Source organism: Trichosurus vulpecula, chromosome 1, assembly GCF_011100635.1.
Source record: "Trichosurus vulpecula isolate mTriVul1 chromosome 1, mTriVul1.pri, whole genome shotgun sequence".
In the NCBI taxonomy this organism is placed as follows: Eukaryota; Metazoa; Chordata; class Mammalia; order Diprotodontia; family Phalangeridae; genus Trichosurus; species Trichosurus vulpecula.
Genome location: NC_050573.1, coordinates 334,899,676 through 334,914,425, shown reverse-complemented (window position 1 = coordinate 334,914,425; position 14,750 = coordinate 334,899,676). Strand labels below are relative to the sequence as shown.

The 14,750-nt window shown below is 36.3% G+C and overlaps 1 protein-coding gene across 1 annotated transcript in view; it reads right to left on the bottom strand.

Annotated features, from left to right (window-relative positions):
• Positions 1-14,750, bottom strand: part of MYO10 (myosin X) — a 253,056-nt gene that overhangs the window by 95,515 nt on the left and 142,791 nt on the right. Inside the window, exons 5-10 of the mRNA XM_036755560.1 lie at positions 13,504-13,638; positions 11,779-11,903; positions 11,267-11,280; positions 11,070-11,154; positions 8,854-8,957; positions 768-897 (exon numbers count right to left, since the gene is read on the bottom strand). Of these exons, the coding sequence (XP_036611455.1) occupies positions 768-897; positions 8,854-8,957; positions 11,070-11,154; positions 11,267-11,280; positions 11,779-11,903; positions 13,504-13,638 (593 nt within the window). The remainder of the gene's footprint in view (positions 1-767; positions 898-8,853; positions 8,958-11,069; positions 11,155-11,266; positions 11,281-11,778; positions 11,904-13,503; positions 13,639-14,750) is intronic.

Below are 14,750 nucleotides of genomic sequence, written 5' to 3'. Positions count from 1 at the left end.
GTGACTGGAATACTTGAAAAAACAAATTTCTCTTTTTTTGGTTAGAATTATAACTCTAGAAGCTAAGACCACATAGGATCTGATAGCCTGAAACAACCTTAGAGATCATCTATTCAAAGTATCTTAGACTAAGAAAAATCTCAAACCAAAGAGGTTCAGTGAACTACCCAAGCATACATGTAGAAGAGCCTTGATTCATATCCAACTATTCTGATGACTTTAAATCTAATCAAGTCACTTCCATAAGATGACATTCAAAATGTAACCTTCTACTTTTATTACAGAGTGTGGAAAGATACTGACTGGATAAACAATAGAGAATATTTACATCTTACTGAAAAGGCAGGCCATTATTTTAAATTAATTTTTTAAAAAAGAAGATTCTTATGGAATCCTCTCCACAAATTGCTAATTACTAAATTCGATAACAAACATTCCCCTTAAAAAACCCTGTTCCTATAGTGAAACAGAAATGCCTAGGCTAACGGCCTTCTATGGGGTCTTCACATATTTAGGTTGGAAGAAATCTCTAGCCTCTTCCTTTAGGATAGAGGATATCCTTTAGCCTCATCACATTTCCCTAAACACACATTTTACATATCTGAGAACTGAGATTTAGAGAGGTTAAATAATATGATTAGTAAGAGAGTAAGCTGGCTTAAAGACCAGACCTTCTTATTCCTGCTTTTTTCTATTACAAATCCAGTAATATTTTCAGTATCAAAACATACAAGGAAGTAAGTTCCTCAGTTGTTAAGCAACCTCACCTGTTTTGAAAGAAACTTGTGCTCCACCAGCAGTGATGAATTCGATGTTTCCAAGATGCAAAATACCAGCAAGCAGTCTAAGAATTTCCCGAACTTCTTCTTTGCTGAACTGCATCACTTCCATTGCAGTCTAGAAGGAGAAAAAAATCCATTTACGGTGCTTCCCCCCCTCATTAAACTACAGAACTAGCAAAAGTGTCATAATGTGCATTATGCATTGAAGATCTATACATCAAAGCAAAAGTCTGAGTTCTATCACTGTCAGGAAGCAATCCATTCTTTAATCACAAATCACAGATACACAAAAGAGGTCAGATTAGACAACAGACAAGCCTACAGAGAGAAAGCTATATAAGGGCCAGAACACAAAGTGAATTTTTTTTTAATTTCCAAGGACTGTTTTAGGTTACTATAATCCAAAGTGGAAAGACAGATGTCAATAAAAAAAACCCAGCCCCCACCCCCCAAAAAACCCTTTTGCCTACTTCAAAACACAAAGGTATAAATGTTATTTTTACTACATAGTACGAATCTCAAACAAACTCTGGCACAGAGAACTCCATTAACATGTTCCAAGCTTTCCTCTGGGGTTAAACTAAACAAAAAAGGCAGTTGGATGAGACTGAATTATTAGTCTCCAGATTTTTGTTCTTTGAGAAACAAATTAACAAGGCTACTGTGAGTAAAAGAAAATTTTTCTCTCTCTTATAATAGCAAATACAAATAAAATATAGACTTGGTTGTATTTCTCTAGATTGTAACTTGAATCATTGTAAGAAATTCACAAGGTGCTACTCTCATCATACATGGGTGCTAAAAACTGACAAATATGCCACAATGTTCAGGGTTTTGGAAAAGAAAAGCACTTGTAGGAGATCAAGCAAGATAGTGGAGCCAAAACACTTTTGCAAATCAGCACAAAGTTATGTATACATATATATTTTACTAGCCTAATTTAGGCAGAGTATACTAATATTATAAAGTTTTGGGAGGGCATAAATGGTTATATATTTTTAGTGAGTTACTAACTGCAAAGCTGCATTTAACAAGTGCCCATGCAATTTAAATTTAGTCTGAAAAAAATAAAAATGTTTTGTTCATATAAATTTAAGTCAGTAATGAAGAAAGTAGAACTCAAAATGCACCAGCAAACACATACAAATGAAAAGCATGATTCATAATTGTGATACCATATTTTAGGATGCTGACACCAGAAAATGAGTACAGAGTTGAGAGACACTTTTATAAGCTGACATTTTAAAATATTAGCAATTATGCTGCATTAAAAACAAATAGGTACATATAAGTCTTCACTGAGTGCATAGCATTGCACAAGGCAGTAATGTCTATAAAACTAATTTCAGTGGATATTTTTGATGGATTACAATTAATTCATATACTCAAACATTTAAGTGCCTACTTCTATGAAATATTCTGTTAAAACAGTTTGAAATGTGCATATCAAAGGTTCATATATGAAATGTTCAAAGAAAAACGGTTTTTGGTTAACATATACATTTGATTATTATTTAAATCTTTTTTATCAGACGTGCTAATATAATGTGAAGGGCTTTACAAAGTGTTATTATGTTAACTAGAAAAGATGTGTCGAATCAGGATGGAGGAGTGGTAGGAACCTTTACAACGTACTCTATTTCAAAACCTCCTCCGAAGAGATCTAGAAAATGCACCAGACTGAATCCTAATAGGGAAATCTAAAAAGTATCACAGTGAGTCATTTGTCCAGCCCCGCTGACAGAGAGGTCTGTGGACACTGAAGGCAGACTTCTGCAAGCATTCTAGCACCCAGGAAAGGACTGTGCCTCAAAGATGAGCGCAGACCCGGAATCAGAATGGGCCACCTTCTAACCCACACTGGGGCACTGAGATGGGGACAGGTGCAAACTGGAAGCTTTGCTGTCCAATACCCAGTTCTGGGCCACAGAATCAGGGCAGACTTAGAAGGGGACCTGTGTTCTCAGGTAGGGTGGCCCTGGGCAGTATGCCAAGAAGGGAGAAGACTCAGAAGCCAGCAGCAGAAGCAGCTGTGCGGCTCACACCCAAATCTCACAGCATCTAGGCCCACTTACAGAGGAACAGACATGGCAAGAATCCCAGAGTAAAAGAGAGCCTACAATTCTGCCATTTTGAAGCAATAAAGCTTTCCAGCTGACTGACAGGGATTGAGTCCAGTAGCTACCTATTCTTGCACAGACCCAAACACAGGTCATAAATTGTAGAGCTCAGAGGTGGGTGGTGGGGTGGAGGCGGGGAATGGGGGGAGAAGGGTGAGGAGAAAAGCACTCAAACCCCAGATCAGATCAATTTGGGAGCACTGAAGGCTGGCAGGTCCCCAGTCTTAATACCCCAAGAAAATGGCAAAAGGACCAGCCCAGAACTTTTTTCCAAAATTGTAGCAGAGAACTGACCTAACCAAGTCTAAGGTCAGAGAGTAGAAGAGTAGGCTGGAACAAAGTAGGCTGGGCAAAACGAACCAAAAAAAAAAAAAAAAAAAAGTTCCACAACAAAAAGAGGTGTGGCAGGGATGCTCAAGACACAAACCCAGAAGACAAGAAAAACTACAAAACATCTGCCTCAGAGCAAAACACAGCTTGGGCACAAAAGCAATCAGCCTGGAAGAGATGAAGCAAGAATTAAAGAAAAGTTTAAAAATGCTTTTATAAATGGAATAAGAGTGCTTGAGGAAAAAAAAGAGGAAAATAAATGAAAGCTATAGAAGAAAAAAATTGGAAAGGGAATTAACACCTTTGCAAAAGTGGTACAAACCCTTGCCCAAACAACCAATTCCCTGAAAATTAGAATGGACTAAATAAAACTCTATGAGGCAACAAGAAATATTAAAACAAAAGCCAAAAGATCGAAAAAGAAATTGAAGAAAACCTAAGATTATCTCACAGCAAAAATCAAATGACCTGGAAAACAAACTGAGGGCAAATAATTTAAGAATCATTAGGCTATGTCAACACCATGATCAAAAAAACAATCTGGATATCATATTTGAAGAAATCTTAAAAGAAAACTGCCATTTCTTAGAACCAGAGGGCAAAGTTGAAATAGAAAGGAGCTATGGTCACCTCCTAAAAGAAACTCCTAAGTAAAAACATAAGAGCTAATTAACATCCAAAGATTCCAGGTCAAAGAAAAATTACTTCAAGTAGCTAGAAATAGAGAATTCAAATACTTAAGAGTAACAGTCAGGATTACATACAATTTAGTAGTCATTATTATAAAGAAATGGAAAATCTAGAATATGACACTCCAAAAGACAAAGGACATGGATTTATAGCCAAGAATAACTTACCCGGAAGAAATGAATGTAACACTACAGAGGAAAATGAACCTTTAATGAAATAGCATACTTCTAAGCATTCATGATATGAAATACCAAAAACTGTGGAGAAACTTTGAAGTTCAAACACAGGAGTGAAGAGAAAAATAAAAAGGTGAACATGAATGAACAATTACAAAGGGATAAACATGAATAAAGTGCTTAATTAAAACATGGGGAGTTGATACATATGTCCCCTCTGATCTCTATCATCATCAGGGGTCATAGGAGTGGTTCCGTTATATCTTGATGATTTTAAGAAAAGAATGGAAGGAGGGGAAAAATAGGACACTTGGTGTGGGGACGAGTGGGAAAGAACAGAAGGTCAGGGGAAATTATCTCACATAATCAAGGTGTACAAGAAGACATTTACATCAAGGTGAAGGAAAGTGGCTTTCAGCAGTACTTCATTCTTAACATAAAGAGTTGGGAGTAGAAATTAATTTCCTTAATTAAACAGAGAGTTGAAGGAAAGGAGAGAAAGGAAAAGGGAGGTTTACGAGGAGGGTAGATTTCGGGAAGGACTGATCCTAAGCAGAATTAACTCTAATGATGTACAAAAATACTTAACAGTTCCTCTTGAGGTGGCAGGAATTTGAGGAATTATGGAATATAAATGGGATTGAATACTATTGTACTGAATTCTTATCAGCAAAATGTTCAACTACCATTCCAGAGAACTTTTGATAAAACATGCTACCTACCTCTTGATAGAGAGGTGAAAGACTCAGAATACAAAATGAGGGGAATGTTTTCTTGGACCCCGGACAATGTGGAAATGTTTTGGTTGAATATACATGTTTGTAATGGGTTTTGTTTTTCTCGTATTCTAGAATTTTGAAGGAGGGGTGTTGAGGGGGAGTAACAAAAATGATTAAAAACAGGATCTTGATGAATTAAAACAAATAAATTTTTTAAAAAATAAAGTGTTATGTACTAGCTATTTTTTATTATTATTATTTTATCTGTGGGCTCAAATAGATGACATTTTTCTTTGTTTAATTTGATCAAGATTTTGAGAACTAAATTATTTAAATGAAAAAAAAAAAAAACAATCACCAAAGGCCTAAACAGGCAATGTTAGATAAATCATACTCTAGAAGAGGTTTCCTCTTAGGATATCATATTATTCAATATTTTAGGCTCCTTTTGTCAACTAAAAATAAGTAAGTTATTTATAATCCCACTGAAACTTGGCATTGTCAGGAAGACAGTGCTCTACTTGCTGTAACATGCACCCTAGTGGTCATACAGAAAATTGGTTACTTGGATCAAAGTCGAAAGGAAAAGACTGGGTGGAAATTAAGATGGCACTACATTACATAACAGCCTATCTTTTAGATTAGAGGTGTCAAATACACAGTAACACCTACAACACTGTCAAGGCTAAAATGTAATCGGGAAATACCAAAATAAATACAATAAACCACAGAAAACATTATGTTTTAAAACTAAGTCAATATGTGGCCCACAGAGACTCATACATTACATGCATTACTATTTGAGTTCCATACCCCTGCTTTTGAACAAAACACTTTTCCTTGGTCATAGGGAGGAAGTAAAATGAATCTATGAAAATTCTATTTCCTTAGGAAGCTAACAGAGCAACCTAACCCTTTCACTTACAAGTCTCAGATTTACAGCTAGCAGGAAGGGACCTTATAGGCGACAGGCTACTTTATTTTACCACTGAGGAAACTGAGGCACAATGTGGTCATGTGACTTGCCTAGGGTCACGTATAGCTAGCATTTGTTTATATTTTTTTCTTTAAGCCACCAAGAAGAGACCTGGTTTCCCTTTCTTCTCAAAGTCCAATCTTTTGCAAAGAGATAGAAACAAGGTGACTGGTAAGAGCCCTATGTACGACAGAACACTAGAAGCATAAATTAAAATAGGAAGATACAATAAAAGAGCATCTAGAATATACTAGATCACTTATCAGGGCCTGGCACTTGAGAATATTTAAGAAACAGGAAGATATCACTCTAGCAGGACTAGTCTAGTCTTGAAAGACAGGACTAAGTTCCCAAGTTTCTGTGGGAAATTATTGGAGGAATGGGGACACAAAATGGCAGGGGAAAACCTATGATTTCATCTAAATAGGAAATTCCCAGAAAAGAAATTCATTCATAACTAGTCTATAATTTGTCATCTCTTAGAGTTGCTTGGGGTATCAAAAGTCAAAATGGCCATGTCAGAAGAAGAGCCTGAACCCAGGGTTTCCTGCTTTCAAGGCTGGTTCTCTATCCACTAGAAGCATGCTGCCTCTCCCTGTGGTTTACAAAGGGCAAAGGCAGTGCTTAGGGAAACAAAGGACGATTCAGGAAATTACAGACCAGTGAGCTTAGGGTCCAAACCTAGGCAGAGAAAACAAGTCATCTGTAAATACTCACAAGACTTCAAGATGCAATCAACAATGGCTTTTTGAAGGACATCTGTCAGTTGAATTTAATTTTATCCTGACTGAACGACAGTAGTAGTGACAAGAGGATGACATTATAAGATGAAACACAACGTGGTACAATGAAAAGAGCATTGCATTTAGTCAGAAAGCCTGGGTTCCAATTTCAGCTCTGTCACATACTGCGCAACATCACAGATGTCACTAAACTTCCCTGGGTGTCAATTCCAGTAAGTGTAAAAGGAGGGCGCTGGATATGGTAACCTCTATAGAGCCATTCCATTTTAAAACGATGATCCTATAACCTCTGCAAGGTTTTTGATTCCACTTCTGAAATTCTTAATGATAAACTACCAAATAGAAGTACCATACAACAAACGCTTGTTTGAAGGCTAAACATATACCAATCAATGTTTTGGCAACAATCTGAATGATTTCTCTAATGATCTTTTTTAGGGAACAGTTCGAGAATCTTAATTAATCCACTATGTTGATAATTATGATACCTAGGCTTTATATAGTATTTTTAGGTTTGTGATTTACGTATATTATTTTATCTGACAACAAGCCTGTGAGGTAGGTGCTGTTTATTATCATTCTCATTTTACAGACAAGGAAACAGACTGAGAGAGTGAAAGTGATTGCCCTAAGGTCTAAAGTGAAAGTGGTTTGTCTAAAGTCAGTGTCCACAGCTTCCTTATTCCAGGTCCAAAATCCATCCCCTATACTATCTAGCTGCCTCTTGGACAATGCACTGAGATGATGATTTTAATAAGGTTTGCTAACTGGATATTACTAAATTAGGGGAGGGTCATTGAGAATGATTTATCAGTAAGATTGCTTTATAACAAGAACTTTCTGAAACCTAAGGAATGAAACTTTCTTAGTTGACTCTACTTTACTCAAATTTTGCTCCATAGCAAATATTTCACTGTGCACACAACTGTCCACTGTATATGACAGAGCTGAAATTAGTCTTCTGACTAAATCCAATGCATTCTCGAAGACTAGTATCAAATCCAAAATTGCACTGACCAATTAGAAAAGAAATTCTATAAATGAAAGCATGAAACCTAAAAGGACTGAAAAAAAAGTTCCCAAGAATAGGATATAAAATAAATACGCTTCAGTAATACTACATTTCCAGCTGGTGAATTATGTTGTCTACATATTTTACATTATTCAGCCCTTTATTAAAGTAGTGTGCTCAGTTTTTATCACCAAATTTTAAGAGGAGGAATCAGAAATGTTTTAGGTAAGGGTGACAAAGATGATTGAAAAGGTGGAAAAAAGGGTTCCTATAAGAAAAAGTTAAACAATGGTATTATTTAAAGCTGGAGAAGAGCAGTTCTAATGAAAAGTTTTATAATCAAGGTATTTATTACTTGTACTCTGTTTATGGATAATTGGAACATAAATTACCATAAAAACATGACCATTGCCTATAAATGGTAAAGGATTGTGCCTACAATAAATAGAATATGAATGGAATACAGGGAGTGAATAAGCTTACAATAAAAGGGATAATGATAAGGATTGGAAATTTTATTTTAATGATATAGGGAACTCTTGATGAAGAAACTCTCTCTACCCAAGGCAAGTTTTCTGTGACTTCAGGGTCTTAGAGAGTTGCCTCGGGCACTGAGTTTAACTAACTTATCCAGAGTCACACAGCTAGGTATATGTCAGAAGTGGGACTTGAATTCTGGTCTTCCTGACTCTGAGGCCACCTCTCCATCCTCTCTACCACACTGCCTCTCCTCATGTTAAAGGAAAATGAGAAATTTCAGTTACAACTTTTTGGACAACCAAGATGATAAAACACTGAAATGAACTGAAGTACGGTTTTTATGGATAGAAATCTTCAATTAAAAAATGAACATGCTTGTCCAGAGGGGTATGAGAATTCCTCCTCCACTATGATGTTTACGAAAGAGCACTAGTCTCTTATCAGAAGATTCAACTCCAAGCTTTACCACTTATTAGCCCCGTAACAAAAATCACTTAAACTCTGTGAATTAGTTTTGTCATCTAGAAAAAAAGGGAAACTACTTCTACAACCTAACTGGTTGTGAGGAAAACACATAGTCAGCTGCAAAGAACCATGTGAATATGAATATTATTATTAAAACAGTTCATTATCTGTCAAGGTCCCTTTTGGTTCTTGCTTTTAATGCCAGGTAAAAAGGATTACATAATCTTTGAAGGTAAATTTGAAGCAAAAGAAAAAAAAAAAAGAAATACCTGTCTTTGAGTACTTCTTGATTAGTCATTATTTCAGTTTTTACTTTACCAGAAAGTTAAAAAGTTAACTTCTCTTAGGAAAGTAACTTACAATGACGTCCTTGAAGGATTCTTTATCATTGATTGTCGAGTCTGCCACACACCCAGACTGATTCAAGTAGTGGTAATTTTCTGGCACAGATAAATAAAATTCTTCTGTAATATAAAAAGAGAGAAAATTGTAAGTCCACAATATTTTTTGGTGGTTCAGCTGATTAGCTTAGGGAAAAAGAAAACACAAAACGTTTTCCTCCAGCAATTAAAAAGGGAACCACGTACACCTCACTGCCATCTCCCCTTCACAGAAATAACAATTATTTATGCTAAGTGTATTTTTATACATCAGATGGTGGAACACATTAAAATCAGTGCAGTATTAAAAGCCAACTAAGTGCCAGGCACTGTACTAGGAGACGGGAATACAAAGAAAAAAAATGAAACCGTTCTTGCCTTCAAGGAGTTTATATTCTACTAGGGGAAAGAACCTGCGTAAACAAACCAAAATACAAAATATATCAGTTAATTACTGGGGAAATGGTGTAAGCAACTGGGGGGAGGAAGGAAATAGGGAAAAGCCTTCTGTAAGAGGAGACCTGGAAGCTAGAGATTTTAAAGGTAGAGGTACATTCCAGGCATTGGGCATAGCCTGAGCAAAGACCTGGAGATGTAACATGTAATATCCTAAACAGGGAAACAGGAGGGAGGCCAATTTAGCTGGGTTGTAGAGTGCATGAAGGAGAGTGAGTAACGTATATTAATCATGGAAATGAAGACCAAAGATGGATCATAAAGGGCTTTAAAAGTCAAAGAGAAGGGGGGCAGCTAGATGACGTAGTGAGTAGAGGGCCAGCCCTGGAGTCAGGAGGACGTGAGTTCAAATCCGGCCTCAGACACTAGCTGTGTGACCTTGGGCAAGGCACTTAAGGAAGGCCCTGCCTTCCCCCCTGCAAAAAAAAAAGTCAAAGAGTGGTGAAGAATTCCTGAGGCAAGGAGCATCCAGTAGAGCTTCTCAAGCAGCAGAGTTACAGGAACAGACTTGTGCTATATAGGAGCTAATTCTGGCAACTGTGTGCAGGATGCATTGGAGAGGAGACTGGAGGACAGGAAAGCAATTAGGACACTCTTGCCATAGTCCATGTAAGAGGAAATGAACACTTGAATTAGAGTGGTTGTAGTCTGGTAGGAGCAGACAGACAGTATGGAAGTATCTGATGGAAGAAGGAAGAGGTGAGGATGACTCCAAGATCGTAAGGTAGCTAATGGATACAGTGCCAGGCCTGGAGTCAGGAAGACTCATCTTTCTGAGTTCAAATCTAGCCTTAGACACTTATTAGCTGTAAGATCCTAGGCAAGTCACTTTATCCTGTTTGCCTCAGTTTCCTCATCTGTCAAATGAGCTGGAGAAGGAAATGGTAAACTCCTCTGGTATCTTTGCCAAGAAAACTCCAAATGGGGTCATTAAGAGTGGGATACAACTGCTGGTTTCAGGTCTCCTATCGATTACCATCTGGGTGAAACTGGGCAGCTTACCTCTCTAAACCTGTTTGCTATTTCTTTCTATCATTTCTTTCAAAGCTCAACTTAAGCTCTACCTTCTACATAAAGCCTTTCCCATCTCCCCTGATGCTAGTATCTCTTCCCCACCCTACCCTTACCAACTCCCCCCCCCCCACCCACACACACACACCCTTGTGTCACCAAATAAAATGCATGCTTCTTGAGAGAAGGAGCTATTTGCCCCCTTTTTTCCTCTATATTCCCGGGGGCTAGCACGTGCAGGCACATAATGGATGTTGTTAAACCATTTACCAATATTGGCAATACTTCACACAGAGTGTTGTTCTGTGGAACAAAACTGTTTTACAACTGAAAACACTAAGTAAATGTCAGCTTTTATTATTAGAAAATAACAAATGGTAGAGCCACTAATTAGAGAGTTTCTTTTCACTCCTGTAAACATTGGAAAGCATCATTATTCATGTGTCATACCAAAAAAAAAATCATTTCAACTTTTTTCTTTTCAGAAACATCCTCTGAATTAGACATGTACGAGAAAGGCCAAAAGCCAAGGAGATTCCAGATTTTCTGTCTGTCTTCTCCCTACATTATTTGGCACTGCAGTAAATTCACTTTTCCATTTATTTTGAAACAACTGATCTACCAACACATTTCATAAACCTTTCTCCATAGGTCTTCTATGATTATTGATTTTTTAAAAATGGAAAATAGGTTACAAACACAAGTGTACCTACTGTTTCTGTCACTCACCTTTCTCTTCATTCTCTAGTCCTGCCAGCAGTGCATAGAATATGTGATAATTCCTTTCCCCAGAATTCTGTCTTACCACTCGGTTCTGTGGGAATATATCAAATTTACACTGTTTTTTTCCCGTTAATTTACATAAATTGACAATCTTTTAAAAAAAATACCAAACAAAATACAAACTGAACAAAAAATAAACTTACTTTTTCTAATAAATCTTCATTTTGAAAGAAATTTCAAGTCAAGGAAAAAAATTAAGAATTTTAAATTAGCTTTGTCTAAAATCTTCTGTTTTTTATTTTCCTTCCACACAGTCTCTCTGAAATGTTGTGTTACCAGAACACAAATAAATCTAAAATAAGACTATCTCATCCAGATGTAATTACAAACCTGCTAAATACTAGAAAGTCAGAAGTCAAATTATGTGACAATAGATTTCAACCACCTATGTTTTTATGGCTAATTATGAGCACAGGGTTTAAGATAATGACAGAAGCTACTAGAGCTTTCCAAAGAACAATTTGTTCTTAACCATGTGTGCTAATTAAGTAGTTCAATTCTGCTTACTCTTGAATCAACCATTTAGAGCAGATCCAAGAAGATAATGTTTCTCTTTCTTCTTTCCCTCCATCACTGTGACAATCCAGCATCAGCAGCAAGTCCTTACTACTTAACAAGGTTAAATAGAGAAGAAATGTAAAAGAAAACAGGATACAATCTACAATTCTTCCTCCTTGAATATTTCCCTTCTCACAGATGTTCAGCTGAATAAACTTCCCAAAGCGACTAGAGTTGTTGTTGTAAACAGTCTTTGCATTACCAAAAGCTTCCATAATTGGGCTGTGAAATGAAGAGAATGGCAAAAAGGGTTAATTAGGAACAGAAGTAAAAACAATAAACTCATTTCCCCCCAAAATGTCATCTCTACAGAAAGCAGGAATAAATACTACCCTCACACAGGTGCTACATCCTTTACTCTTTAGCCACACCTAGAACTTTCCTTGACACGGCAATTCTTTTGGTATTTTTTTTATCTCTTTTGGTATAGATCTGTGAATCCAGTATTAAGAAATTCCGCATGTGGAAAATCCCTCCACCAATACTGATTGGAACTATATTGCTAGCTGCAGAAACAAAGTGTTTTACTACTTAGCACTATTATATTGTATGCAACTTAGTCTTAGACAGTTGTGTGTGGGGCACCTAGAGGTGACCTGGTCATACTGTTGGTATATGTCAGAAGCAAGACCTAAAGTTAGGTTTTCCTACCTCCAAAGAGAGTCCTCTATACAATGTACTATGTTGTCTCTCAGTGAATTTTCTTGTTTTGAGAAATAAGGTAATTAACTAGTATTTATAATGAGAATTATTTTAAGAAGTCATTATAGTTTGAATACTTATGAAAAATTCAAAATGGACAGCTGACTTCTGTGTAAATTAGCATACCTAGGTCATGAAGAAAACAACACAGTAGGCAAATTTTTTCAATAAAAATTGACGGCATAAATCACTTTTAAAATTCTTATATGAACTACTAAAAGATACCTCATTATACATACTGTTAATCAAATATAATTTATTTCTTCATACATCCAACAAATATTTTATGAAAATGTGTTGACTACCTCTCCCATGTTAGAAAGCACAGTATAACATATAAAATAAGCTTACAAAAATATAATTATGCATATATGCACAACAAGGTAAGGTAAGGTTCAATAATAGAGGTATAGAAGAATAAAATCCAAGAATATTACTGGCTTTGGGGATTTGCAAAGTTTTTGTGAAGGAGACAGGATAGCTAGGAATTACATATGTACAGAATGAGTCATTATATTTTCATATGTATATGTGTGTATGTATAGGTACACATATACATACAACCATACATACATGCAGCCAATGAGGACATTTGTTTTGCTTGACTATGAATATCTGTTATAAGGAACTTGCTGTTCTTTTCTCCTTTTTTCCCAACAGAGTGGGAGGTGGGAGTGAGAAAAAAAGATTTCTGTTCATTTTTTTTTAATTAAAAAACAATGGGGGAAGGGAACTACAGATGTGCGAGGTTGACAACACTTTCAGATGAAGTCCCTACACTGTTATTGCTAAGATCTCTTAAGGTCTGAAAGCTCACAACTATTAGCTCAGAGAAAAACCTAAATGCTTCCAATTCACATGGTATATGATCATAAAAACCTGTCTTTCTGCTAATGTGTACCAGTGTCTTCTTCATATAGTTGGCTGCTCAATGATCGCAATTTTTTGCTTGTTAATCTATCTCAATCTCCTTGAAACATTAAAGGAAACATGTTGGTAGTTCATACAGTATCTACTGATCACAAAAGTGACCTGTCCTTCTAACAGAAGGGTTTAGGAAACAACTCTCAAAATTGTTAAGCGCTTTTGATATTAAAAGAGTAGAGTAATTAAGAAATACCTGCTTTCAAGAATAGCTTGCTCTACACAGGCTGTCTTTTCTTTTATTGATAATTCCAAAGAGTGCTGGCTGATGGCAGACAAGAACTTGAGGATCAGCTTCGTGCTCTCTGTTTTACCTGCCCCACTTTCACCACTGAAAGACAAAATAAATATAAGGAAAGATACGGTGCTATACTAATCATCATTAAAAAGTAAGGTAATTACTACAATATAATAGTGCTAAGTAGTAAAACACTTTCTGCAGCTAGCAATATAGCTCCTATCACTCTTTATATTCCCTTTTATGGTTAAGAAATCAAAGTTACCATCTTAATAATGAAAAAGATAATACAATACTTATCCCCCCACCCCTCTCCCTCTGGGGTGGCCAAACACATTCCTATGCAAATATTATTTAGGAACTTTGGGGAATAAAGTATAAACCATGATTTATGCATTTAAAGGACTCTGAAATCAACTGTATAATGAGGTAAATACACATGAAACATTTATCAGACAAGACAAGATAGCATGTAATTCAGTACCAAATTGAGCAGTATAGCCATCAAGGTGGAAATGTCCAATAGACAGTGGGTGGTGTAGGCTTAGAGTTCAGGAGAGCCTATCATCCTTTCCTGATCTTTCAAATTATTCTCATTTTTATGATCCTGTCATGGAACACTTTTCTTAAATTAAATATTGGATTAGTTTTAACACTGAAACGCTGTCAGAAAAATCATCAGATTTTACTTAGTGGACAGCTCATGAGAATATCCTACGTGTTAAATGACAAATATTAAGCTTGAGATTTTTAAAAATTATCTTTGTTATTTTAAATAATAACTTTTAGTAGTTTAAAAAATAAGCTATGAGAATGATTAAAAGCTGGAATGATGTCAAATTGTTTCAAGAAATTAACTCTGGGGACAGCTAGGTGGTATAGTGGATAGAACACCAGCCCTGGAGTCAGGAGGACCTTAGTTCAAATCCAGCCTCAGACACTTGACACTTACTAGCTGTGTGACCCCGGGCAAGTCACTTAACCCCATTGCCTCACCAAAAAAAACAAAAAAAAATTAAACTCCACAGAGGACACTAGCATGAAAGTAGACCAGGAGGATCTTCTATCTATCTTTATTAATCTTCCCATTCTCTGTTCTCTCACTTGTTCCCCATGGAGACAGTTTCTTAAGTCCTCAAAATAGGAAGGAGACAGGAAAAACTTTGGAATAAGAAAGAGAAAGCAGGGCTGGCCTTCACTGATAC